The following is a 25,720-nucleotide window of genomic DNA, read 5'->3' as shown; positions in this document are numbered from 1 at the left end:
ATGACATATCATTCTATTAAACAGCTAGTCCCCTCTGTTGTGTCCTTATCAGTGCATTAAGTTGGGTGAAAGGTGTGAAATAATTCCAGGTGCAAGATTATTGGGATGTTATGTCACTTTAGGAGAAGGGTCCTTACTAACGTTTCCCCTCTGTCTCATATTGTTGCTAGGCTACTTAGCTGCTAGCCATTAAGCTAGGAGAGGGTAGGAGGCCACTATAGTGTATCTTTACAAAGCTGGATTTTTGTTGGATGATAAAAAATCTGATTCAATTTAACAAAACGGGTGCAATGCATTGTGTGCAACACACAAATGACATTGTTTGTTTAAAGAAGGTCAACTTTAGCTTGAGGCTAAGGTTTAGAAGGTGTAAGACTAGCTGTGGATGACAGACGTAAGGTGAATTTACAAATGCCTACACTGGCAGCAAAAGTGTTGAGGATGTGTTAGCATAGCGATATATTGCAGAGGGCTTTAACAGTTAAAAGGTGTTATGCGATGTCTGGTAACCATACAACGTGCGTAGCTCTTTAGCACGTGTGTGTACTGACTGTAACGGTACGATCAGCAGTTGCTGAGCATTTTACACCTGATGAGTTAATGATGCAGTAGATTGTTAGCTATGCCAGCATATCCGATGACCGGCAACGAGCAACACAAATTGGCTATATACGATTACACGAATAGAGACATTACATACATTTAGATACATGTAGAAATGTTTAACCTAGAGGTACTGTGCCTAAGAACAGTGTCAACAATTCAGGAAGTTAACTATAGCTTACCGTAGTAGAGCAGAGAGTAGCCCCGCCTCCCGCAGCCGTACGTCGGCTGCGTCAGTCTGCTCCGCCCAATGAGCAGCGACTCACATCCAATCTGCTGCGACAGAGGAAGAGGGCTTGTTTTTGAAAATATTGGCGCTTGTCGTGCTATCTTTGGCCGTTTGAAGCTTTGCAAATGAGTTTATTTTTCGAAGACGAACAACTTGTGTCTTATAAGAAAACGTTACCGTGGTAATGCAGTGAAAGTAGACGTTACTGACAAAAGGTAAGCCATAACCGCACACAGTGTATTTAACATAAAGAGAACAACGCGAGCTGACCGTTGGAAGTTGTGTGAGGGCTAGCAAAGCTATCAAGCTCTCAAAAACAGACCCTGCCAAGTGAATGTTGGCAGGGTTGGCTTCATATTCACTCGTTTCGCGTGCTAATACCGTCCCTTTACAATGTTTGTTCGAATTCAAATGTGTCCATCATGCCGAGAGACTTTTAACGTAACTCCTTTCTTACTTGAGAGGAGTTACTCGTAGTTATATAGCCTACATATACAGTATTATACCGTTATTAAGCCTCATTGCCGCAACGTAACGTTACCGGTTGAATTTCCTTTGAATTTTAACAAGAGAAAAACTCCTCCATCTAATATAATGTTAGTGCATTACTTTAATTGTGTAAATGGAATTGGGAATTGTATCTTTATCTCTACAAAGGCAGGGACTAGTTTCTACATCACACACACACACGACACACACGACACAACCCGTCTGGAGTGACCTCAGTATATTTTTGCATTATGTATAACGTCACACGTTTGGCATTTTATTAGGTTCACATGGCTAAAACCAATGATACAACAGAACATTTTATGTCGTATAACAGCTGTTTATATAAGTTAGGATGGCCATAATATAACATTATACAAATAAATGCACTGCAACAACATTGCCAACTGTAACCTCCAAAATTACACCTCTGAAAATGTATTGCTGGGCAGTCATATACAGGATATCCAAGGTTTACAGTAATACAGTGTTTACCCGTACTGACATTAATTAAAAAACATGCTCTGCACAACCTATCCAGAAGTAGGACAGCAATGATATGCTGGGATAGAGTCTACAAAAGTGTTAATTATTTTACAATCTTAACAACACCCTCTTTTTTTCTCTTTCTCTCAGTGACGCAATGCATAGTTCATCTGTTGTCTTCTATCGTTTTCTTGTTCTGTTTTCAATTCGTTTGACTGAATGAATTACTTGATTAACATGTTATAAAAATTGCACTGTTTCACTTTGTAATGTAAAAAAAAAAAATGAACCCTATGTGTTTTTGTTTGCCCAGAAACACTTCAGTCGCTCCAGGGGGACCATAATGGCAAGTGACGTGTGCAGCCATGTAAAGGTGGTTGTTCGAGTGAGGCCAACCAGCGATACTGAGAAGCGCGAAAACTGCCGAAATGTGGTCCAGGTTGTTGATAACAACATGCTCATATTTGACCCCAAGGAGGAGGACATGTCATGTTTTGGGTCACAAAGAGTACGAAACAGAAACAGAAACATCAACAAAAGGGCTAACAAGGACCTTAAGTTTGTTTTTGACCATGTCTTCAACGAGGACTCCACTCAAGTTGACATCTTTGAGAACACTACTAAAGGAGTGTTGGACGGTGTGATGAATGGATTTAACTGCACAGGTAACAAATATACTTGAGCTGTAGATTAAAGCTGCACCACACTGCCAAACATGATGCAGACCTGCTCCTCAGCCAGGAGCAGCTGAGGCTGTACCGACCCACACTGTGGTCAGAAAAAGGGGTGGTCTGTTACATAAAATGCAGATCATCCTTTGTGTATGCATCAGTATAATTGTTGTGAGTTAATACAAAACTTTTTGCAAGAAAATGCTATTCTTTTGGGGCTCTATGATAAATTAATGTATTCTGTTTGAACTGCCTCTCTTTAACCCAGGCATGACCCAAATACTGAAGTTCAAATGCAGTAATGAGTCACACAAACACCACATTAGACCTGCATCTTTAATTTTGTTCCTTTTTCAACATGGCTCTCTGACTCACCCTGCCATATCATTCATTTTAAATGCTGGCTGCTGTTTATTTACTTTGTCTGTTCCAGGGTTCACTTGTTGGTGTTTAAATGCAGTACAATTGGGAAATAAATACAAATAAGACCAGGAATGGATATGGCTTTAGAGAGTAATCATTGATCCATTGAACGATGCAGAATCAGCTAGAAATCTTAATTCTGTGCAATAATAGTCACTCAGTTGCCAATTTATTAAGTACACTCATCTTAAACTAATGTAGCAATCAAATCGTTTTGTAATAAATGTAACTTCATGGGGGCTAAATGATCAGTTTTTGTTTAACCTTTTTTTAAGATAAGTGGTGGTTCAGCTACTTAATGATAATTTTGCAGGATGTACTTTGTGGGACTGTTCAGCTGTCTTACATTACACTGACAAGCCGATCTATTATTTGGCATTTCTTTTTGGTGTAAAAAAATATTAAAAACACCTGTAATTATACATGGTTACAGTTCAACAACACCACAAATGAAACCTGCAAAGTGATCAAACAGTTTACCTCACTCAAACCATTACATAAACTGAGTGCTTAGTTAAAGGAGAATGCTCAAATCAACTTCCTAGTGTTGCAATTTATTTGTAATGTGTAACCGATAACTTTTGAATTGTATTTGGTCCAGTGGTGTCTGAATTTAAAGCTAGCTGTTTGGGTGGCTAGAGACAGTTATATGCACTGCATTAGCATCGCTTAAGCCTGGATGTTTATAAGTGCAGCCCTCTTGTCTTTCAATTACAGTGTTTGCATATGGTGCTACTGGAGCAGGCAAGACACACACCATGTTAGGCTCACAAAATGACCCTGGGGTCATGTATCGCACCATGAAAGAGCTATTTAAACGCATGGATGACGCCAAGGAGGAGAAAGAGTTTGCCGTTGCAGTCTCATATCTTGAGGTGAATATCTGGAGAAAACAATTAATGTGATTGTTTTGTGCTTTTTGTTCTAAGTATTTGTGCAGATTCTGTTAATTCTTTAGTCAAAACTTAATCAGACTTTGACAAAAAGTTACACATTGCATTAATGGCCATGTTTAAAGGCAATATTTTTCGTCATCTGTTTTTCTATATCCGGTTCAAATAACACGTTTGAACTTTTTAGGGTTGTGTACTCTTACTCCTTAAATACCCTTACAGAACCAAATTATACATTTTATGTCTCAACTGCTCTTTTGGTATGTTTTTTGATGGATTTGCAGCTGTTTGCAGTTATATTTCTTTGTTTACAGGTTTACAATGAACAGATCAGAGATTTGTTGGCTAATGCAGGCCCTCTTGCAGTCAGAGAGGACAGTTCTAAAGGAGTGGTTGTTCAGGGCCTGACACTGCATCAGGTTGGTAACATCTACCATGCACACTTCCACATAGCATCTTAGAGCGTATTAAAGGTAAATACTGGTGTCATCAATTACATTGTTTTTTTTTTTTAAATAAATCAAGTTGTTTGATACAAAAGGGTTACATATACAAACTGTTTTATGTTAAGCCATCTTTCCTTTCTGTTGATGTAGAGTGTAAGTACACAGTGGTGGTTCTGAATCAGGCCTTATACTGGGTCACACACCATCTATGTTCCTCTTTTTATGTTTAGCCCAAATCTGCAGAGCACATTCTTGAGGCTTTGGATTCTGGCAATCGCAACAGGACACAGCATCCCACTGATATGAATGCCACCTCTTCCCGGTCCCATGCTGTCTTTCAGGTATTACTATCCGGTTTTGTTGAAATTCCAAAGACAATTAGGCTGTAGCGTGATATCATAGCTTGGAATAGAAAAACAACATTAAAATACATGATTTATTCACAAATTGTGGGCAGTACAATATCTATTGTTTATAAAATAAGTATTTGGGGTTTGTTTTTCCACTACAAACATCTAACAATGCATCACAGTTAGCTTCTTTAAAGTCATATATTGACAGTTTTATATTCTTTTTTCCAGATATATTTAAGACAGCAGGACAAAACGGCCAGCCTCAATCCGAATGTCTGTGTTGCCAAAATGAGCCTGATTGATCTGGCTGGTTCAGAGAGAGCCAGCGCCACCAACGCTAAAGGGGCCCGTTTGCGGGAAGGTGCTAACATCAACCGCTCACTCCTTGCCCTTGGAAATGTTATCAATGCTCTTGCTGACCCAAAGGTGAGTTCATATTCCTCTAAATATAATTCAGATAACATCAATGTGCTAACATTTTGTGAGGACCCAACAGGCATTTTTAATTTGAAATAGATCATTCAAAGTAACTTCTGGTTAAGATTACTTTTTAGGTAATTCGACAGGTCAGTAGCTTTCAAAATAGGGTTGTTGTCCAGATTTCTGGTCTACTCCTTTACACACACTGCCAGTTTATTGTTTAAATGTGTGGCCATATGCAAAATTAGGAAAATAAAATCATGACAGTAAGACCCAGGATGATATTTACTCAAGCAATATCAATTCAAATTGTTATTTATGGTGTTTATTGACATGCGGTTCACTGAATGCCTTGATCATAAAATAGTTTAGATATATATATATGTAAACATTTACGGGACCAACCTCAGTTGCAAACACTGTCTTTTTAAGATCATCATGCCCCAGTACCAAGGTTTCCACCTGTTCCAGAAAACCCCTAGTCATTTTTTCTAACCTAAGGGGAAAATTAAAAATGTGGTCTACCTAAAATATTTAACAGTGTTTCTGTAATCTCTTTAAATGAACAGAAGAAAACTCCTGGTTAGAGAAAACAGCTGTGCATAGCTGCTTCTGTCAGACTTAAGTAACTGAACACAAATTTGGTTGTCTTTGCATCAAATACAATTCAACTTTGTGGTTCACTTCCTGATAAAAGTTAGTATAATAATTTATTAAGAAACGTTGAAATAATGTTACTCAGTGCTTTACAAATGAGATAAATTCTCTATAGTATAAATAAATAGTTTTTTAACCCATACAAGTAATACAATACTAATTAATATTTAGCCCAACTTCAAAAAATAAAGTCTGGGAGATATATAGTTTATGTACAGCAGAATTTTAGATCAACTAAGCTGTCTTTTTTGATATATTGTATAAATTGAATGTGTTGTATAGATTTTATTACTGGCTCCTTATTACAGATGTTAACCTCATGTTTACAGACAGCCTGACAGAGTGTTTTTGATAGCATACTGTCTTTTCCCTTATCACAGTCGTAACACCTCTCAACAAGTATGAATACAGTGATTGTGCAGTTTTACTTACATCAGAAACTAATAGAAAATGTAAAGATTTGGATTTAGATTGTTTATGCATGAGTTTGGTCTGCAAATAATTAGTGTATATAGGAATGAATAATATTGTTATTGGTATAGTTAAGAACCAGACTCCATATGCAGCAGAGAGCCTGGGAAGAGGAGAGTCAACTGAGTATTTGGGTATTATTTCATTCCAGTTGCATACATTAACCTGTCAGGCAGTCTTCTCATTTTACACACCGGTCTCAAGGGACAAGGTGCAAGCAGGCCATATGCATTCAGGAAGTGCTGTGCAAATGTACCTCAGCCATGGTGAAATGTGATCATTCTTCAACAGGTTACTTCATTCTTTGGTTAAAACTGTGTTTTTTGCATGGACACTGTCCAGTTAGTACTTTACCCTGCCCACCATTCTTTGAATGTTGCAGTTTTGGACACATAGTTTGATCTGCTCAACCTACAACGCCCACTACTAATCCCCTCTCCCTCCACACCCTATCCCCATGGTTAGTGGTGCTCCAGTGTTTACTGTTGGCAGACTAGGAATTCATGTTGTGGCCATTGTTTACAGGAAAGAATGTCCCCACTTGTGTCTGCGCTGAAATGCCATTTGTTTGAGTGAGAAGAATGTCTGCTACTTCTGTCTGGGTGGTTCAGTATGTCATCTTCATGCTATGCTGCACAGAGGTTTTTGTTGTAAGTTTGCCTTAGGCGATGAAGATACATTTGACGATGCATCCCGTTTGGCCTTCCATTCACACAAAGCCAGTGTGACCCGCCCACAGAAAAGGGGCTTTCTGAAAATGTTGTTCAAAGCGGATACATTTGATAGCGCCGATCTTGCTTAATGATGCGGACAGATCAGGTTAAGCTTTCTGGAAATGCTGATTGTGTGGTTGTCAACATTTACAGACATGGTAAAGTTCTTTGCAGCGATGTTAAGAAGCAAAACTTCATAAAACACCCTCTAATCTCTCTTATCACTCTGTTTGTATTTGAATAATGCACCAGTCCTAGAATTACTGTTACCCTTTGTTAACAAGAAATCACAGTTTTATGCTCTTGCTGTTGTCTGACCACAAAAACTAAGAGGCATGTCCACTGGAACTTGGATTTTGTGATGTGTGGTCTGTAATTGTGTGGTCTGTAATTGTAATTGTAAGCACCACGTGGTCATAACCACACACAGCCCCTTGTGGCACTGTGAGTTAGCAGTTGTTTACTAACTTGACTAAGACAAAAATCTACACCACCTCCATTGTAAAAATCCTTACATTGGTCGGCCAGTGGAAGCTTTAATTGCGAAGCTTTGACAAACAAGGGTTGAGTTATTGTGTATGTTTTACATTCAAGGGGAAGCAATCAGTGAAGCGGATAAAAAAATTACTCCTAGACGTGATGACTGATTGTAGATCAGAGACAGTTGAAAAAAAGGTTAAATGGTAATCCAACTTACCAGGTCACGGCAGTGAAAACATTTGGGTTTGCCAACTGTAAACCCCTTGGATTTGAAGCTTAACCAAAAGCAACTGGGCGAGTCTCAGAACTGAAGACGCCTTTTGGATGAACTTCCAGTCCAGTTACCTTTTTGGATTAAGCTTCAAGTTGACCTGGATGACTGAAAACCTTTACAGACAACCCCCTTTGATATGTAATGGGATTTCAAGAAATTGTCCATAGTTAGTGTGGACATTTTGAACAATGCACTTTTTTGAGGGGTAGATTCCTTTTGAACAACAAGAATAAGTCTGAATGACGGCTCATATTTCCAAACTGGCGCAGCTATCCTGAGACTCCCTGGACCTGACATGACCTGTAGCTAAAGTCTTTAAATCCAGATGTAGTCTCAGGGTTTTTCCAAGGAGAAGTGCAGGCACAGCTGTGAACCCAAAAAGATATCATCTTACACTCCTCTTAATGTCTTACTTAATGTGACTTTCTGAAATCCCAATAACCACAAGATCCACAAGTCCCTCCTTACAGCTGTAGTTTATCTGAAACCATTATTAGACACTGAGCAGTGTTCACAGACCAGCTGCAGACAGACGAGTGTTGTGTATGTCTGTTCCCTGTTTTAACTCTAAAATGCACTCGATGTTGGGTTTTATTGGTCCCCACCAAATAGTGTTTTGTGATGAAGCCTCTCTTGTCGAGTTTTTCCAGATGGAGCAGATTCTGTATTTTGTTCCTATCAAATTACCTTCCTTTTTAGGGGCTATGTTTACATTGTGCATTGTCATGTGCAATACTACTGATCCATGCTGCTATGTGCAATATTACGTTTAATATCATGCACTGCAAATACAGCCGTCAATATAATTACCATTACTACTTTCTACTCGGCAAATAATGTAAAACACTTATTGGGCTATTGTTATTCTATCAGGCACTGTCTCTATGCATTTAACCCATGTACACTTTATATTTTATATATCACTTATATTTTAGTTGGTTTCTTTTATCATTCTAGCAATCTGACACTAGAATTTCCTTCGGAATTAAAAAAGTCTTGTCTTATCATTAACCTCCGAAGTTTTTCATCTTTTATATTGCTTGTTTGTGTACACTTACGTCAGCCCATATATTCTAATTCTAAACTTTTCTTATTGGTTTTAGAGCAAGAAAACTCATATCCCGTACAGGGACAGCAAGCTGACTCGACTTCTTAAAGACTCTTTGGGAGGCAACTGCAGGACAGTTATGATTGCCAATGTTAGCCCCTCATCCAAGTCATATGATGACACCTGCAACACACTTAAGTATGCCAACAGAGCAAAGGAGATTAAGTCCTCGGTATGTATTCAAGTTACCATAACTACTCATAACTGCTTTGATTGATGGTTTATAAATGTATGAATTCCCTTTAGACAATTAATGATTTAATAACAACTCATTTTTTTTTAATTTTTTTTTTCCACCCATCCCTTTTAGCTGAAGAGTAATGTTGTAAGCCTGGACAGTCACATTGGCCAATATGCAGTGATATGTGAGAAGCAAAAGCAAGAGGTAATATGAAAGACAAAACACTACCATGCTTAATGAAGAAAAAACGCTTCTTTTTCCTACATTTATTTTAATAGTATGATCACTGCTTTATTTTTGACTGTTCAATGTTATTTATTCTGCTTTTAGATTCTGCAGTTGAAGCAGAAACTAAAAGAATATGAGGAGAAGAACATGGTACCTGGAGCTTTTAACTTGATCCCTTCCCAGAAACAAGCTGAGTTCAAAAGGTAAGCATGTTCCTGTCAGTGTAATTCAGACTGAGACATATCAGTATTTCTTTCATGATGTGACATAAACCATTTTATTGTAAGCTTTGTAATTGGAATACGAGCATGAAGCCTGCATTTACCAATGTATTGTAGAGTGGTAATGCATTCATGGGACCTGTGGTTTCACAAGTGGTCCTGCAGGCTTTAGATCCATAATAACTCATAATGAAGTGCATCAGGCAGTGTTGGGTGTAGTTAGGCATTGTGGTGTAGTTGGTAGAATCAATTATAAAATCCAATAGAAAACATTTGTTATATCTTCTAATATATATTACAAAATTAAATTTGAGCTGTAAGCCTTTGTAGTATCAGAAAAACATCTGGGGTGTTAGTTCTCAATGCAACCATCAGAACACATTGAGATGGTTAGATTATATAGTTTAATATGCTTGTTGTGTGTGTGACTAATTGATCAATATAGGTCCTTTTTTTGACCCTTGTCCTGGTCAAACTAAGCAAAGTAACATTTGGTTGAGAGAAGCTCCTCTTCCTGAACACTTTTCCAAGCTCTTCCTGGGGGTTCCCAGGGCATTTCCAAGCCAAATGGGATATATAATCCCTATAATCCCAGTAATCCCTATAACCCTGCTCCAAATCGGCCTTGGAGTCTCCTCCCAATCGGATGTGCCTAAAATACCTCCACAGGGAGGCGTCCATGGCACGTCCTCATCAGACACCCCAACCACAAAATTGAATTCAATATAAAGGAGCAGTGGTGGTATGCACCTTACCAATAAACAAGTCTGTCCACCTGTTAGTCTCATGCTAATTCTTCACCTCACTCATAAACAAGGTCCAAAGATATTTGATGTCCTTCACTTGTGGAAACAAGTCATTCCCAACCCAAATGGCACAGTCTATCAAAGTTTGAGCAAACACTTCCTTAAAACAGTGCATCTTCAGTGGTCATATCATTCTGCACTCATGGTTACAACAAAGAAGTCTGTTAAAGTAATCACAATTGATTTAGCATCCTTACCTCTCTATTACGTTAAACTTCCTTATCTCAAGATTGATCTTTAACAGATATCCCTCCATAGCGATCTCTTTCTAAAACATGTGCATTACCAGAAGAAACAGTTCAAAGGACCCTCAGGGAGAGAAAAAGACTTGGATTATATTTAAATGTGTTTTGTGTTCTTATTAAGACTAAATCCAGCAATATCTCACAGACATCTATGTAAGAATTCAAATTCTGCAGCTCACCTTATTTTTCCAAAATCACCTCTGACATGTACTGACAGCCAGTGGACCTGCATAGAGCGGACAAATACTCAAATATTGATCATGTGAGTTAATAAGTGAACTTGGAGACAAATTTAAACTCAAGAAAACCTATTTATCAATTTAAACTCCTTTTTTTTTTTTTAAATGACTTCTGTGTCTATTCATACATTGTATTTGTCTTTAACTGAGACAGGATGATACATTACAAAACATTGCATAGGGCTTAGCCCTGCTGGTTTTTCAATCTAGCTATCTAATCAGGAGCCATTTCACTTCTTGGATTAAAAAACAGATGTGCTTTGTGGCACAAGGATCAGGACTGAAAGCCGTTGGTGTTGACAGTTTTGTGTCTGGGGAAAAAAATCCTTAATTTTCAGTTTCAAATGACACCGCTAGCATTTTATAAATGCACTATAATCAACATTAGCTTAACATCTTGTTCGCATTAACTCTGGAGTTTTGATAGATGCATCTGTGTAGTTCCTTTATTTCAATTCCAGTGAGATATCCACATTTCTTTCTTTTACATAAATCAAATCAACCAAATTGCTGCTAGTTGTCTTTAAGGCATTCAGTGGCATCTGTCGGGGTATTTGGGTTGGGGCGGGGGACACAGAAAAGCTGAATGAGTCTCACTCCCACACGTTTCATTCACTGGCATCAGAATTCACAACTCGCACAGTGAGAGGCTCTGAATAGAGGCTGCACGCTTCTCACACTATTAAAAATTCAGCAGTCTAGCAAGGCCACGACGTCTCCTACGTCACTGGAGTTACATTGAAGAGTGCAGTCACATTTCAGCGACAGCTCTCCAGTCTTATTTACCTGCATGCCTCTCCTGCCTCCCCCGCAGCTTTAACTCAACTAGACAGCCACTTGCGTCCAATCTAGATATCACCTCAACTCTATCCCAGGAATACATATACACATCATAAAGCTAAGGATATATTTTCTGGCTCAGTCCGAACACAATCTGCACCTTGTGGAGGCTTAAGATTACATTTAACAGGTTGAGATAATCTCTTGATAATTGTCACATGCTGTAAGGCTATATTAATTAATTCATCTAAATAACTATTGATCTAACTACTATTACTATAGCAAACATTTGAAATAATAAGAAATTTTCTTTCACATGATCAAGTGTTTTTGAATAGCTCTTGGTGCAGCAGTTCATACATATTTGCATCTTACATGCGGCACAGCAGCTTCAGATCACACATAGCTTTGATCCCTGTGTTTATGGTGTTCTTTTATTTGATTGTATTATCTTAAGTGGTATTTCTTGATGTCTGCCCCCTCATGTTTGTGAAAAATCACCTTTCATTGTAGTACAGTTTAAGACAACACCATGAGAGCCTCACATAAGACCAGAGATGAATTAACGCCTCTCTTGACAGAAGCAGCAAAAAGAGTGTTACAGCTTCATAAAGAGACAGTTTGTTGCAAGGCTATTTCAATCGATTGCATTATACCACACGTGTACCTATTTCCTTTTTAAGGGATGATTTAATTCTGCAAGATTTACCATAAGCACTACAAATGGAGTGTACATTTAATTGTAGGATGTTTACATTTATTACATTTAAATCACAAATGGTTTGTTTTCATTACAAGAACTAGGTGCTAAAATGACCTGCTCTTTGATTTTATGAAATGATATATCTAAAGTTAATTGTTAGACCATGCTATAAAGTTTGATAATAACTTTTTGGTTAGTTCAAATTTGCTAATGCAAAGCTTATTACATGGGAAAACTAATCTTGTGTCTCTCTAGGGTGTCAGAAGCTCTGCAGCGAATCTTCTCGAGCCGGGCCCAGATCAGGGGAGAACAGCTGGATCTGGAGAGACAACTGAAGGAGAATGAGCTGCGCCAGCGCTACAGTGAGGAGGACAACATGCAGGTCCAATATTTCTGTGCCAAGGAAAAGACTGAGAAGGTAGCTGATGCTTACGCTGCTATCCACAGATTCCATCATCCCTGCAGAAAAACAGCTGCTGAGTCATCATTTTACTTCTCTGTTCTCTATAGTTGTCTTAGCCTCTCATTTACGCCACTACAGGACAGGGTCACCGCTCCCCAGTTCCTGGCTCCTCTCTGCCATTTAAGACCCAGTGTTAGGCCCAGCTGTAGATGACATTAAAAGTATAAAAGAAAGTTCTCAATAGTCTTTGGTACCAGACTTTTCAAAACAATCAACTGACATCCAAAACAAACCTAACTGTGGGATCAATTTTTAGATTTAACTCTTTAAATATTAATTATTAACATTTTTAAATTAATCTATATTACTAGACTGGAGCCGAGTTGCTGTATTGCTGCCTGCTGCTATAATTGTTATTTATATTATTTTACACAGCTAATAGTAAACACGCTAGCCCCAACAATGGACAATTCATAAAAACACTTTTTTATTCTTTTGTTGTTTTTGCTGTCAATAGGCTACTTGTAAGCACGAGCGGAAGATTGCCAGTTTACGCACTCAGCAGCAACACATTTGCAAACGTTTGAAGGAGGCAGAAACACGTTTCCTGGACAATGATGGCTGGCTACATCGAGTCGAGAATGATATGAAGCTCCTGAAGTCGAACGATCAGACCTCAGAGGTGAGTAGAACTTACCCTTTCAAATTAAGTCATTTTTATTGGCTAATTGGAAACAATTAATTTATGTTTTGGTATAACCTTTAGCTTTAGTTAATATAAGATGAGACATAATCATAATGAGATGTACAGAATAACTTTACAATGTGGGTTACATCCTTCAAAACTCATTGCTTGCTTTTTTTTGTTTGTTTATTTTGGAAGGTAGGCTGTGTCTCTACTGGTGTCGTGACTGTCTTTGTTTTCTTCCCATCTGTTCTCCCAGTAATTAGAACCGTGCTCATTTTATTTCTCCAGCTCACTCGTGGATCACTGAAGAGAATAAATCAATACCCTTTACTCATCCCTCACACAGCAGCCAGTTACCTAAAACCATGCCCATGTTATTTTTTTCTTCTTTATCCTTTCTTCCAGGAACTGACCCAGAACTATGACGCACCCACCGGTCAAATGTTCTCTCTGCTGTTGTTTCGTAGTTCCTTTACGTCAGAGTTTCTTTTTTTTTATCCCCTCCCTTACCCTGAGCAGGCAGCTCTTCTGATGAAACAAGGATCAAAACAGAACTTTGCATCTCTCTCTAGTATCCTGACCTCCATCCACCTTTTCTTCTTCTAATTTTGCCCGACAGTGTGCTAATTCAATAAGCTCTTATGTTTTCCTGGCTTTTGCCTCGTTATTTCTGCTCCCTGACCTCACTTCTCCTTCTTGTTCAGGTGTTAGAGAGGGATCTACATTGCCACAGACTGGAGCTTCAGGTGAATGATCTTAAACAACACATCAAGCAGATGGTCAAGCTTACTGCACTGCAGGATCAGGAGAACAAGCGTATGCGGAAGTAGGTTAACAATACCTCAAACCAGTTCTTTTTGAATAAACAAATACAGTTTTCCCTGAATAAAACGTCTGAATATTATTCTTCCATTGCATTTCAGAATGGTAAACATCTTGTTGCCAGCTTATAGTCGGCACTACTCTGCCCTGTGTGGGGCTGCGCTAGCCACAGCAGCAGATGAGATGGAGAACCACGAACTTGAGCACCTTGTGTTGAGGGAGAGGGGCGTGGTCTGGGCAGACCAGGAAGGGGCGGGGCAGCAGCTGAAAGGTGAAGGGATTGGAGTTGAATCGAAGATGGAGGAGACAAATGAGGTGGGAAGTGTTGGGCTCCGCAGCGAGTTGGCTCCTGTCCTGTCTTTCTCACATCTGCTTTACCACCAGAGTAGCCCCTGCAGTAAGTATTTTTTAGACTGATTGTTTAAAATATTAGAAAAAATGAAAACCGACATTCACATTGTACGAATGCCCTAGATGATATTTTAAAATCGCCTATTTAACTGACTTACAATCTCAAGCTTGAAAAGAAGTTAATATTCCTTGATATCTAAAAATACGAGTAAGGCAGAAAATACTCACATTTGAGGAGCTAGAAACTGTGAATGTTTTACGTTTTTTCTTGCTATTATGGATGAGTCGACTTGTGTTTTCAGTTGTATTTTTGTGCCAAGTAACCTTACTGGGAAGACGTCAGTTTGCTTAACAAGTACAAGAGAACCGGAGCACATGGCCACAAAACGCCAACTAAACAAAAAAGCTTTTGAAGGAGAGATCTCTTTTGAAAATGCTCATTGATTGTTAAAGAGCAACTGAGAGAATACATGACAGTTCCTAAATTAGATTAGACTAAAAAAAGTCACACATTCATTCACCATCTTGGGTTGGTGGAGAAATATGGAGGTGGCGTCATTTTATGGGAGGCAGGTCGCCCTAATAATTACACATAAATGATTTGTCCTCCTCAATTAACTTTATTGAGTGCATGCGACAGTCTCCCCCTCCCGCTTACATAAATATGAAAGAGAGGCTTCGCAGTGAATGAATCTATGTCAAAGGGAGAAAATGCCACTTGGCCATTCATCTCTCATGTTCAGTAACAGTTATGACAGCTAGCTAATGTTTTAATATAGCCTCTCTAGTTTGGTATTTGAATTTGTGCACTGCAATTTGGCAAAGAGTAGTTAAGGCTTATCTGCCAGTCAAACAGGAAACATCAAATTTAGGGTGTTTTTACTGCACTGGTTAACCCATTAAGTTAAATGTGGCCACATGTACAGTGCATGAAGACAATCAAAAGCCATGTCTACTTTTGTTACATTGCACAACTAATGTCAAAGTCTCTATTTTAAGCTTTTAAATGTATTTCTTCTGAAATTTAAGTATATTATTTTGCAATTTTATCATTACATTTAGTGTCTTTTCTATAGTATATCATGCAATTTAGTGAAGGGAATACAGGACCATACTTGTTCATACATACCACTTAAACAGGTTTTTTTTATTGGCCAAATATTTTGTTTGAATCATAATTGCCGTTTTCAATGCCTCTTTCAAAGCACCCTGTTTGTGCCAATAGGTTACAAATAGTAACTACATGGGGTTTCTTTTGAATATAATCCCTTTATGCACATGCTGCTGTGTTGAAGACAATAATTATATAATTGTAGTGTTTTGAAAACTTCCTGTTAAGTGTTTTGCACAACATTCAACTGAAAATTATACCCTTAAGCATCTAAAGTTGAAAACCAGGTGTGAGTGTGTTATTTGATTCTGTTACACGACAGGCCCACAATTGTGATTCACGTTAAGATAATATTAAATGTGTTAGTCAGATGTTCAATAGGCCTAGTGTGTTTGGCATTAGTCCAGGTCTAGTGAGTATTGTGGGACCCATGAGATTGCACAGTTAATTTTTAACTGTCATGTCTGCATGACCTGGCAGCACCGGGGCCTCATGAAATATAAGCCATGACAGACAGTGGAGCATGAACCAAAGCTGGCCAACAACACTCAATTACTATGATGGTGTCTTATCATTTGTGGGGCAGTAAACTCTGTGACTATCCCTCTGTTCTTGTGCTGACGGGTTCTAAATTGTACTATATTAGGTACACCCTCTCTGTTGTAAAATCATTAACATAATCAGAAACAACTTGAGTAAATACAGATATTACAGTCAGTCTCCTTTGGGTCGTAGTTTAAAGTTCAATAGATAATGATATGTGTATTTGAATAAGCCTCCTGGTTACGTTCATCTTGTCTTTGTGCAATTCATTTCGAATGACAACTTCCACTGCTAACTTTTTCTTCTTCACATCTCTGCAACATTGCACTGTGCATCATACTTGGGCTTTTGTGTGGGATTTGATTTTCCTCTACATTTGACAATAGCCAGACCTTTTCTTTATAAAAGAGAGAATCACAATTCATTTATCTGGTTGAATGTCTGTGCTGTCTGCACAAAGAGAAATCCTCGAGGCATAGCTACTTATTACGGGGTGGAAAATGTTTCACCTTGGTGATTTTAACTATTTTATGTCAGAAAGCAATGTTTCGTTCAAATATTCAGTGAACCAAAGATTAACCTAAAACTCTCCAATCCGATAAGTAAAAGCAACACAATTTAAGCAAGCACCAACTATTCATTAGTATTTATAATAAACCACATATGGTTTGCAAAAGTGTTTTAATGATCTCTTGCTGTTTCCTCTCCTTTAATGTCTTTGTGATTTTTCTTTTAACCATCAGGTGCAGAAAACCGCACTAAAAGAACATCATTGTGCCATGCTGCTCCATCACCTAAAGGTAAATCTACTCCCCCGTCTTGCTAATATACTGTAGTCATTAATCTAAAACCCCTGCATATCTGTTAATCCCCCCACTCCCTCAATCATTCACATATTTGCTCTCTCCTTGTCACCTTTCTCAATCCATCACACTTTCCACAACAGGCTTTAAGAGATGATGCCATGTTTTATTGAAGCAGAACACACAGATCATAAAGTTGTTTTTAATTTGACACATAAATTCTTTATTGTTTTGGTGTAAGCTTTAATTTTCGCTTTGCCACGTTGCTTTTTATTTTCTGAACATGTTTTTAGCAGTTAAAGTAAAAGGACTTGTTCAGAGTAGTAAAAAACACAATAAAAGTCAGACATGTAATATAATTTGATTTACAGTTGTGCTGCAGACGTTCTGTCCGGGCCAAAACTTGAATAATGAAATGATGTGAATACTCACAACCCATTTTATAGAGGGAAAACTATACACAGAGAGCCTTCGGGGAAATGTAACAGAAAAAAACCATTGTGAAATATTGCACTTCAAATTGGCTGTAATGATATTTACTGCAGGTGGTCTACATTTCATTGAAACATATTGTGGGAAATGTAACAATTGAAGGAAATACTCCTGCCAGATGACCAGAGTTCCTTGAATGGAAAAGAAACATAGAGGCACCAGGGAGTTTGTCACCACTGATATTAAGTTTCCATGCAGCTTATCATTATATGTGAACTCCTTTTTATTTAGTTTTGAAACTTTTTCTCTAAGGCCTGTTCCTCTGACCTGTGTTTTTACATTACAAGCCAGTCGAGCCATTTCTTTTATTGTTTTTTTCCATTTGCTCACATCGTTGCTCATTCTCACTTCAATTGTGTTACTTTGGTCAGCTTTTATGTTTTCACAAAAACCTTAAAGGGCCAATCTTTAGCTTCATTCAGTTCAATGCAGTATAGGACACGCCTACAATAAAACTCCGAGTGGATTTAGCATTTGAAACATTCCTTTTTCTGTTTACCACATATAGAATATATACATGCAGGACACAAGTGCAATAACATAAAATAGTAGTCTTCAACCTTCCTTTAACTTAAACGATTTATGTCAATACTATTGACATAAAAGGCAGAATGATAACTTGAAGTTGAAGCAACTTATTAACTAATTCATTTTCTAGGCATACGTCCCATTTTAACTCGACACACATGCAAAACTTAGGAGGTTTAACAATAGCTCAATAGTGAATTACCGTGCCGTATGATCAGTGTCATTGCATCACTATTTCCCCATTATTGGGATCATGTAGCCACAGTTTCATTTCTCAAACCATAACTGTGCATCCACCTCAATTATGCATTCAATGACTCACACTTGCATCCTTGAAAACCACCCTGTCCATTTTAATCTCAGTCTAGAGCTACCACTCATACATGCATAAAGTGTGTATATATACACACAGCAAGTACTGCTATATGCATGTTGTGCAGCATTATCAGCTAAGGTCAATGACTTATCTTTCTCTGATAATATAGATTTGAAGTATAAAGGATGTGTAATGAATAAAGCTTTTGTTAAGGAGACACACTGTTCTGTTCATGTCCTGACGCTGTTTGTAAGTCCCTTACTGCTTCCTCAGCTGTTAATGGTAGTCACTGCAGCATGTTATGAGAAATAGCTCCACCCTGCAGCTTGCAAAGCCAATCAAATTTCACCAGTTTTAGAGAGGGTTGGGGTGTTGAAAGCATTAACTCTTTGTGGACTGATTAATAAAAGCGAAGCACACAAATATCATCACTTTGAGGAAACATTTCTGCATTTAACAGTTTGGTGTTGATTATAAGATGTCCACACACGCAGTTATAAATAGCTTCATAATTTTTCATTCAGCTAACAGCCACTGCCTCTTTTATGTTGTTCTTTTTATACTCCTATTTGATCCTCTTCCCCTCGCTTCTCTCTAATCTATTTTTTCCTCCCCGGATTTTTGCTGTCCCTTTTGCTTCAAACGTCTGTTAGTCTGGCTTTTTCCTCCATTCTACCTTTCTTTCCCTCCAACCCTCAAATGTTTTTCTCTGTCTGTCTAGCACATAACCCTCCCAATCCCTCTTGAGCTTCATTCATGAAAATGCAGATCCACAGCAGGGCAGGAAAAAACGTCAACAGACGTAAACTCCCCTGCTCCACCAACCAGAAAAGGCGCACTATAAAAAACAGGCAGCAGCAACCAGGCGACCCTAATTCAGTGCAGCCTCCACCAGAAATAGCAACTCATGCATGTATTAATCCCCTACAAGCCAAAAATATGTGATTGAAGGAACTCTGCTGCCATTTATTGCTAGGGACAACTCATCTGCCACAGAAAAGTGCTATTTATCATCGTCTCCTCACTCGATGTGCTGTCTGAAGTCTGACTCACATTTGCTAAATATTGCATTTTGATATTAAGAGCCATATATAAATCAGCCATTCACCTTTGTGTTTAGTGTTCTCACTTCCTTTATGCGCTGGCATTTTTCTTTTTTTAGCCCCCTCCTTAACCCCCACCACACCTCTGTAGGAAATGCCATGAGTGTAATAGTGTTCATAATGTGATGCAGACAGTGATTTAACCTCGTTCTTCCCTGCAGAGTGTTGCTGTCATTTTGAAATTAAGTTACACAATGTGGCAAAAAATGACAGGATTAAAATGTCGCGCATCAATCAATAGTTTCATCATCAACACCTTATTTGGTGTTTAGACAAACCGATTCTGTAAAAAACACTTCAATCATGTTGAGAATTTGCTTTTCTTTAGCTATTTTGTTGTGGATTCTGAACATTATTCATCGTCTGCTATCCTTGTCTGTCTTGTCTGTCTGTCAGTCAGTACTCGACTGCAATCTAGCTGAAGTGAGCTTGGCTGTAAAATGACTTCCACTGTAAACAAACACTAGATTGTTTATTGACTGACAGATTAATAAACTGATTTTATTCTCCCCTGGTACTCAATAGGATGGTACATATTAAAGTTATGGGAGCAACAAACTAAGAACCACATGATATATGAGCGTTTATTAAAAATGATTTATGAAAAAGTTAAACGGAGGCAGCCGTACCTACAGTTCAGATTCATATGTTTAAACACCATGTTTTCTCAGTTACTAAATTCCAAGAAAGTAACACCTTTTGAATTCTGCCCTTTTTGCATTCATAACATTTTTAAGGTGCATGGCACAGCTCCATTGCAACATTGTGAGGTTTAAATGTGCATGAAGGGCACCATAATGTGTAATTGCCTTGTGCTGTGCATATGATTTCCATCACTACTGATCACATTTTGATGTAACTTAAGGGAATGATCAATCTCATTTCTCTGTTGTGACATTTTTTAAATTAGACTGTTTAGCCTAAGGCTGGCACCTTAGCGCTAATTACTGATTACTGATTGAGATTTGGGGAAAACATAATTAGGGGAGGGGTGTTTTCTGTTGCCCTGCTTACTTTTGAGCACGTTTTTTTGATTTGCTTTCACTTTCAAAGCCCTACGCTATAAACAGTGCATTGATGAATGTATTTCAAAAGAAGGCTTGTTACTAATGCTGGCATCTGAAAAGAAGTCTTGAAAATATCAGTATAGCTAAGAATTTTTAAACCAGAAGCACTTGAAGTGGCGAAATAAAAAAATCATAACGCGTTTAAAATTTTCAACTAAGCCTCTGCCAATTATTATTATTATTCACAAACATCTGTAACAGAACAAGGGTCTCTTTGTGCCTGTCATTGAACACATCTCTCACTCTAAAACCCACACTTACAAACACTGGTTAAAAAAAAAAAGTTAATTCCTGTTAACTGTAAGTGATTGTTGTTTTTTTAGATCGAGGAAACCGGACAGATACGAAACAGGAACCAGCTCCCAGAATGCCCATCAGGAGAAATCTGTGTGCATCTCTGCCACCGGAGAGCCCCAAGAAAAATTTTGAGGAGGGTATGTTCCCACTACAGTGCACACCAGAACCTGCTCCAAAAACTATTCAGGCTCTGCCTATGAGCTCATCTAGCACAATGGATCCCAACATGACCTTTGACCTGGACAATGATGATCAAACTGCAAGTAATGCAACCATCATAATAAGCGGCGGTAGTCCCTGTCAAGCATCAAAATCCTCGGACTTCCTAGGTTCCAGTCGACTACTCCATCCTCCCAAAACCACTGAGGGGAGCCAGGTTCAGATGAAAAAGTAAGGAAATGTTCATGCTTCAACTTACTTTCCTTTGATTTAACATGTTTAGCATTGTATGCAATTATCTAGAAGCTACATGTAACGCCCTGTTTGTTTTTACACATACATGGAGTCAACTTGCAACCACATATAAGTCTCACTTTGTTCATGTTTGGTCTCTGCTCAAATTAAAAATGTATCAATTCTTACAGAACTTCCAACCACAAATAGGGTCAGTGTGAAAAGTGCTATGTTTGAGTGACAATTTTCTGTCCATCTCTTGTGCCCAACAAGATATTTCTCCCTACTGGAAGTCAGTAAGATACTATCACAAGTCAGTTTTAACTCTGGCTTGTAATTGGGATTACAATCTTGTCTCTACACTTACAGTATATTGGTTCTCATGGCAGTCCATATGGTGCAGCCTTTTTTCCAAGTTAAAGTCGTAAACGAGTGCATCTATACACCCACATAATGCTTACTGCACTCCTGTGGCCACTTTGAAATGTATTGCTTCAATAGTGGACACTTCTCTTCACAGGAACTTAAAATATTGCACGAAATTACACCTCTTCATGGGACTTGTTGGGAAACGCCAAAGAAAACACTGCTGTCACAGCGGAAACTAAAAGTGATAAAACATCACAATATAACAGTAGACATATATTTTTATGTCAAATTCAGAGAGAAGAATTGCGACCTCTACAACAATGTACCAGGACCATTTTTTTTGCACTTTTTCTCCCATTGACCAATTAATTTACCTCAACGTGCACTTTTCAGAAAAGGAAAGTGTTTTTAGCTTCCCTGCTCAGTGTTAAAGCAAAACTATAGCAGTGAGCAATCTAAGCATCATTACATCATCTTTACGTCTGACATACGAGGCAGTAAGTTGGCAGCTAAAAACTCATATTATCCTCCAGACATATGGTATTAATCATGAGAGTCACAATTCTGAGCCTGTTTCCCAACGTTAACTGCTAACTTATGTAGCAGACATCACCTCTTAATTCTCTATGTGCTTCTTCGCCTTTTCTCTGGGCTGCTCCCACAGTCCCTCGCATGCGTCAAAAATCAATTTCTATGTAATATTGTTAATGTCTTGACAAGCAATTGGGCAATAAGTAGCCAATAGCCCAGATATGTTTTTAATCATTTAATGATTTTCCAGACAAGAGATTTAAAGGCACCATTCCTTCTCTCAGTCGTACAAGAAATGAAATGCATCGTAAGGGTTCTAATCAGGATTTACTCGTATACCAGTAACCTTCTAATATGTTTTTTTTTTTATCTTAAAAAGGATTAGAAAACACAAATTGTAAATGCCATTAACTCTCTCAATAATGTTTCTTAAGAAACAGATGCAGTGAAAAAAATACTCTTTAGGTCATGCTAGTCCTGGTCAAATGCCTTACTCTAAAACAAAACCTCAAGGATTTGACGTTGCTTCAATGTTAAAGGCTTTTAACCCGGACAGATCTTGTACCTCACATTTTGAATTAAACATTGTTCCCCAAAAGCATAAATTATCAAACGTTTAAGCGTGCATTAGAGCACTACACAGAGAAAAATGGCATTAGAAAATATTCTGTTCATGTAAGTCAAAGACATCTAATGGTTTTTTAATAAAAGGTTCACAGGAAACCAACACAGCCACCTCTGGTTCCATAGACTGGTTTAAAACTGTCCTAAAACATATATCTCTCTAACTGAGAGTTGCAAAGCCATTGAAGGATTGGGATAAAAAGAGCCTCAAACTGGATGGTAACTCAAACAGTCAAAAGGGGTAAATCCTCCAAACCTTAGAAGACAGAGAGTAGAGTGCAAACAGTTCAAGTATTTTCACCAGCAGCAAGTTTCCAGACTGGAACATTGGGCCAGGAGGCTTAAGTCTGCTGAGCTGAGTCACGGCATGGTGTCTTCAGCTGCAAGTTGGGAAACATCTCAAGCTATAGCAGCAGAAAGGATTTGACTTGGTGAATTATGTTTCAGCAAGAATAGATAGCAAGAAAAATCATTACCTTGGTAAATCATTTTACTAAATCCCACCATGACAAACATATCACCACGAATTTCATACATATGACCTATGGATAGATTAAAAAAAAAAAATCAGAATTATGTGATATTGTAAATGTGAATCCGCAAGAGTTTAAATAACACGATCATATCACCACATTCCAAATACTTTTTTTAGAGACGGCATTTGCATATCCAAATTTCTTTATGCAGGAGTATCAAAAAAAGTGTCACATATCAAAGCTTTTGAAACACAACAAAAACAAGATGATCAGTTTAAAGCTATTTCACTTTTTTCAGTCATATGATTTTAAATACAAAGGGAAATGTCCCTTCTTCCCATGTGAAGTCCGAACAGCAGAGATGTCATGGTAATGTAAAACCTTTGCTCTGTAGACAACAGATCCCATCTTTGCAAGACGTGAGAAGAGCCAACCCGACCTACATGGGCATGACATCTGCTGCACAAGGAAAACGGAAATTAAACGGGTAATGTGCTACTAGCCTTTTCTCATTATTTTTGGTAATGATTTTATTTAATACTGGCCATGTATAAAACACTGTTGAGGACTTTTGATCATGTGTTTGATACATTTTTATATTTTTTTCTTTCCTTTTTTTTTTTTCACGGTGGCAGCATCCGAGAAGAGTTAGCACCGAGTATTTCTGCGCCGAAACGTGTAAAGAAAGACCCAACAGTGGCCCGAAGACCACTGAGAGTGCACCGTTTGGCTGGTAAGTGTCAACACGGATGGATAGATGGATAGATATGAGCAGTGTAAAAGAGTAGCTGTAATTATGACATCGACATCCATTTATTAAGAGCTAACAGGAAATGTTTGACAAGTATAGTTCTGTTTAATCATGATACCATTCTTTGTCTATCCTCAGGTTCAGAGGAGAACAAGCCTCGAAGGGTTGTGAGAAGCATTTCTGAGGGCAATCTCAACCTCCTTGAACCTCAGAAATCCAAATCCATATTTTATAGAACTTCTCAACACTTGAAACGAGTGGCCAAACGGATGTAGAGCAACACCATTTTCAAATCAGGCCATTTTACCATTCAGAACATTTTAACTTTCCACCCCTTTCCGTCCATTCATCTCTTCAAGAATATTTTCTCAAATCATAAAAAAGGTTGATTTGTTCTCCAGCTCAAATGTTATAGGATTACATGTAATGTAAGTCTATTTTTTTGGGGGGGGGTTCTTTGGTTTAGCCTTACACTGCAGTGAGATTTTACTTGACTGTATATAAACATTATATAGTAACTGTTCATATTTTCTAACTCGTGTACACACTAACAGCAAGAAATAAAAGATGTCTTCTTCATAATATGTCTTTTAAACCGTTCTCTTTAATAGTCAGTCTGGTAGGTGAGCACATTTCCCCAGGGCAGCTAATTTCAGAGGAAGACTATGACTTTAAACAGTGGTATGGCTGAGCTTTTTGTTTTTATTTTCATTTAATTTTTTCTCTTGTACAGTTAATGACATGGGGTTATAGATATTTCATAATAAAATGTCTTGTAACAGAATCTGTGGCTGTTTTTCCGATAAATAAATCCCTTTCTGAAATGTCATATCTGCTTTTTTGTGCTATTGATATTGAGTCTGAATGTGGTTTTCAATGAAGTGTAGGTTACAAGATGTTCTGATGACAAATCAGTGACATAGAACAGGCTCGTGGAAGGTGAAAAAATACAATGGCAAGAAAAATTGAACTGACCTGGCAATGACTCACAGCCAAACCTACAAAGATAACTTACTTGTTGTCTTCCTATCAGTAAAAAGCCACCGTTTCATGTCTTTAGGAAAAAGGGTGAACCCTGAGAGCAGTGATTGATAGGATGCCATTTGTCTGAAACAACGCCTCGTGGGGATACTGGATGGATTTCACCATTCAACACAACACAGACTCCACATTACGTCTTGAAAGAGGTGTTATTAATAACACACACACTGCTGTCCAATACTTCAATTATGACAATGTTACACAATTGTATAGATAATGATGCAAATTTGTCTTCTTATTTCATGCTTTATTCTAGTGATTCCCTACAAGGGACACCTGTAAGACAGGGGGTCCTTCTGCAGTTGCCCTAGCAAAGGACGTCGGGTAAGTAAATTAGAAAAATAAGACATTTTGTTGGGAATAAAAATAAAAGCATCTACATTTCAAAGAAGAAATTAAGTCACAGATAAGATTACAATTTTGGGTGAGCCCGGCTGATCTTTGTTATTTACAAGTTAGCTACCAGCTAAATATCTAAACCTTAACGTCATGACTCAATGGTTGAAATCATTAGCTTAGATTTAAAAAAAAAAGAAATTAGCTTTAAGAAACGTTTCAACAACATATAAGTAGACTAAAATATAAATGTAGCCTAAATGAATGGCCAAACAGTTAGCAAAAAGTATAGTTAGCGCTGGCTAACGGATAAAATTAGCCAAAACTAGCAGTGACACAGTAAGCTAGAAAAAGTAATGAATGAATGTTTGTAATATATAGCTAACGAAACTGTATTTATAAACGTACATTATAAACCTCTGTTAAGTAATGGATATTTGATAAAAAAAATGCAAACTTCATCAAACCAACTTAAACAGCGATTTGTTAGAAAAAATATATTTTAACAATATCCACTTTTCATAATACAAACTGTTTAATACACCCAGTTTAACAT

General features: G+C 37.9%; 1 protein-coding gene across 1 annotated transcript; it reads left to right on the top strand.

Moving 5' to 3' along the window:
• The first annotated feature begins 973 nt into the window (after positions 1–973).
• On the top strand, positions 974–24,593 carry kif18a (kinesin family member 18A). Its single transcript, XM_069662227.1, has 18 exons — positions 974–1,047; positions 2,121–2,472; positions 3,619–3,776; positions 4,109–4,213; positions 4,471–4,581; positions 4,822–5,019; positions 8,712–8,888; positions 9,027–9,101; positions 9,228–9,328; positions 12,375–12,537; positions 13,040–13,204; positions 13,915–14,036; positions 14,134–14,429; positions 16,781–16,837; positions 20,670–21,033; positions 23,431–23,523; positions 23,672–23,769; positions 23,926–24,593. The coding sequence occupies exons 2-18, from the start codon at positions 2,151–2,153 to the stop codon at positions 24,060–24,062; spliced, it is 2,742 nt and encodes a 913-aa protein (XP_069518328.1). The 5' UTR covers positions 974–1,047; positions 2,121–2,150; the 3' UTR covers positions 24,063–24,593.
• The last annotated feature ends 1,127 nt before the right edge of the window (positions 24,594–25,720 follow it).

The sequence above is a fragment of the Semicossyphus pulcher genome, unplaced genomic scaffold (assembly GCF_022749685.1).
Source record: "Semicossyphus pulcher isolate SPU_LCO1_2020_fin unplaced genomic scaffold, fSemPul1.0.p SCAF_1, whole genome shotgun sequence".
Classification (NCBI taxonomy): domain Eukaryota; kingdom Metazoa; phylum Chordata; class Actinopteri; order Labriformes; family Labridae; genus Semicossyphus; species Semicossyphus pulcher.
Note: the sequence above shows the minus strand (reverse complement) of the source record. Positions and strands in the feature narration are given on the sequence as shown.

Coding starts and splice junctions, on each gene's coding strand:
- kif18a (XM_069662227.1), top strand. CDS start 2,151: ATGGCAAGTGACGTGTGCAGCCATGTAAAGGTGGTTGTTCGAGTGAGG. Junction 9,102..9,227: donor GTGAGAAGCAAAAGCAAGAG/GTAATATGAAAG, acceptor TTCTGCTTTTAG/ATTCTGCAGTTGAAGCAGAA. Junction 23,770..23,925: donor GAGAGTGCACCGTTTGGCTG/GTAAGTGTCAAC, acceptor GTCTATCCTCAG/GTTCAGAGGAGAACAAGCCT.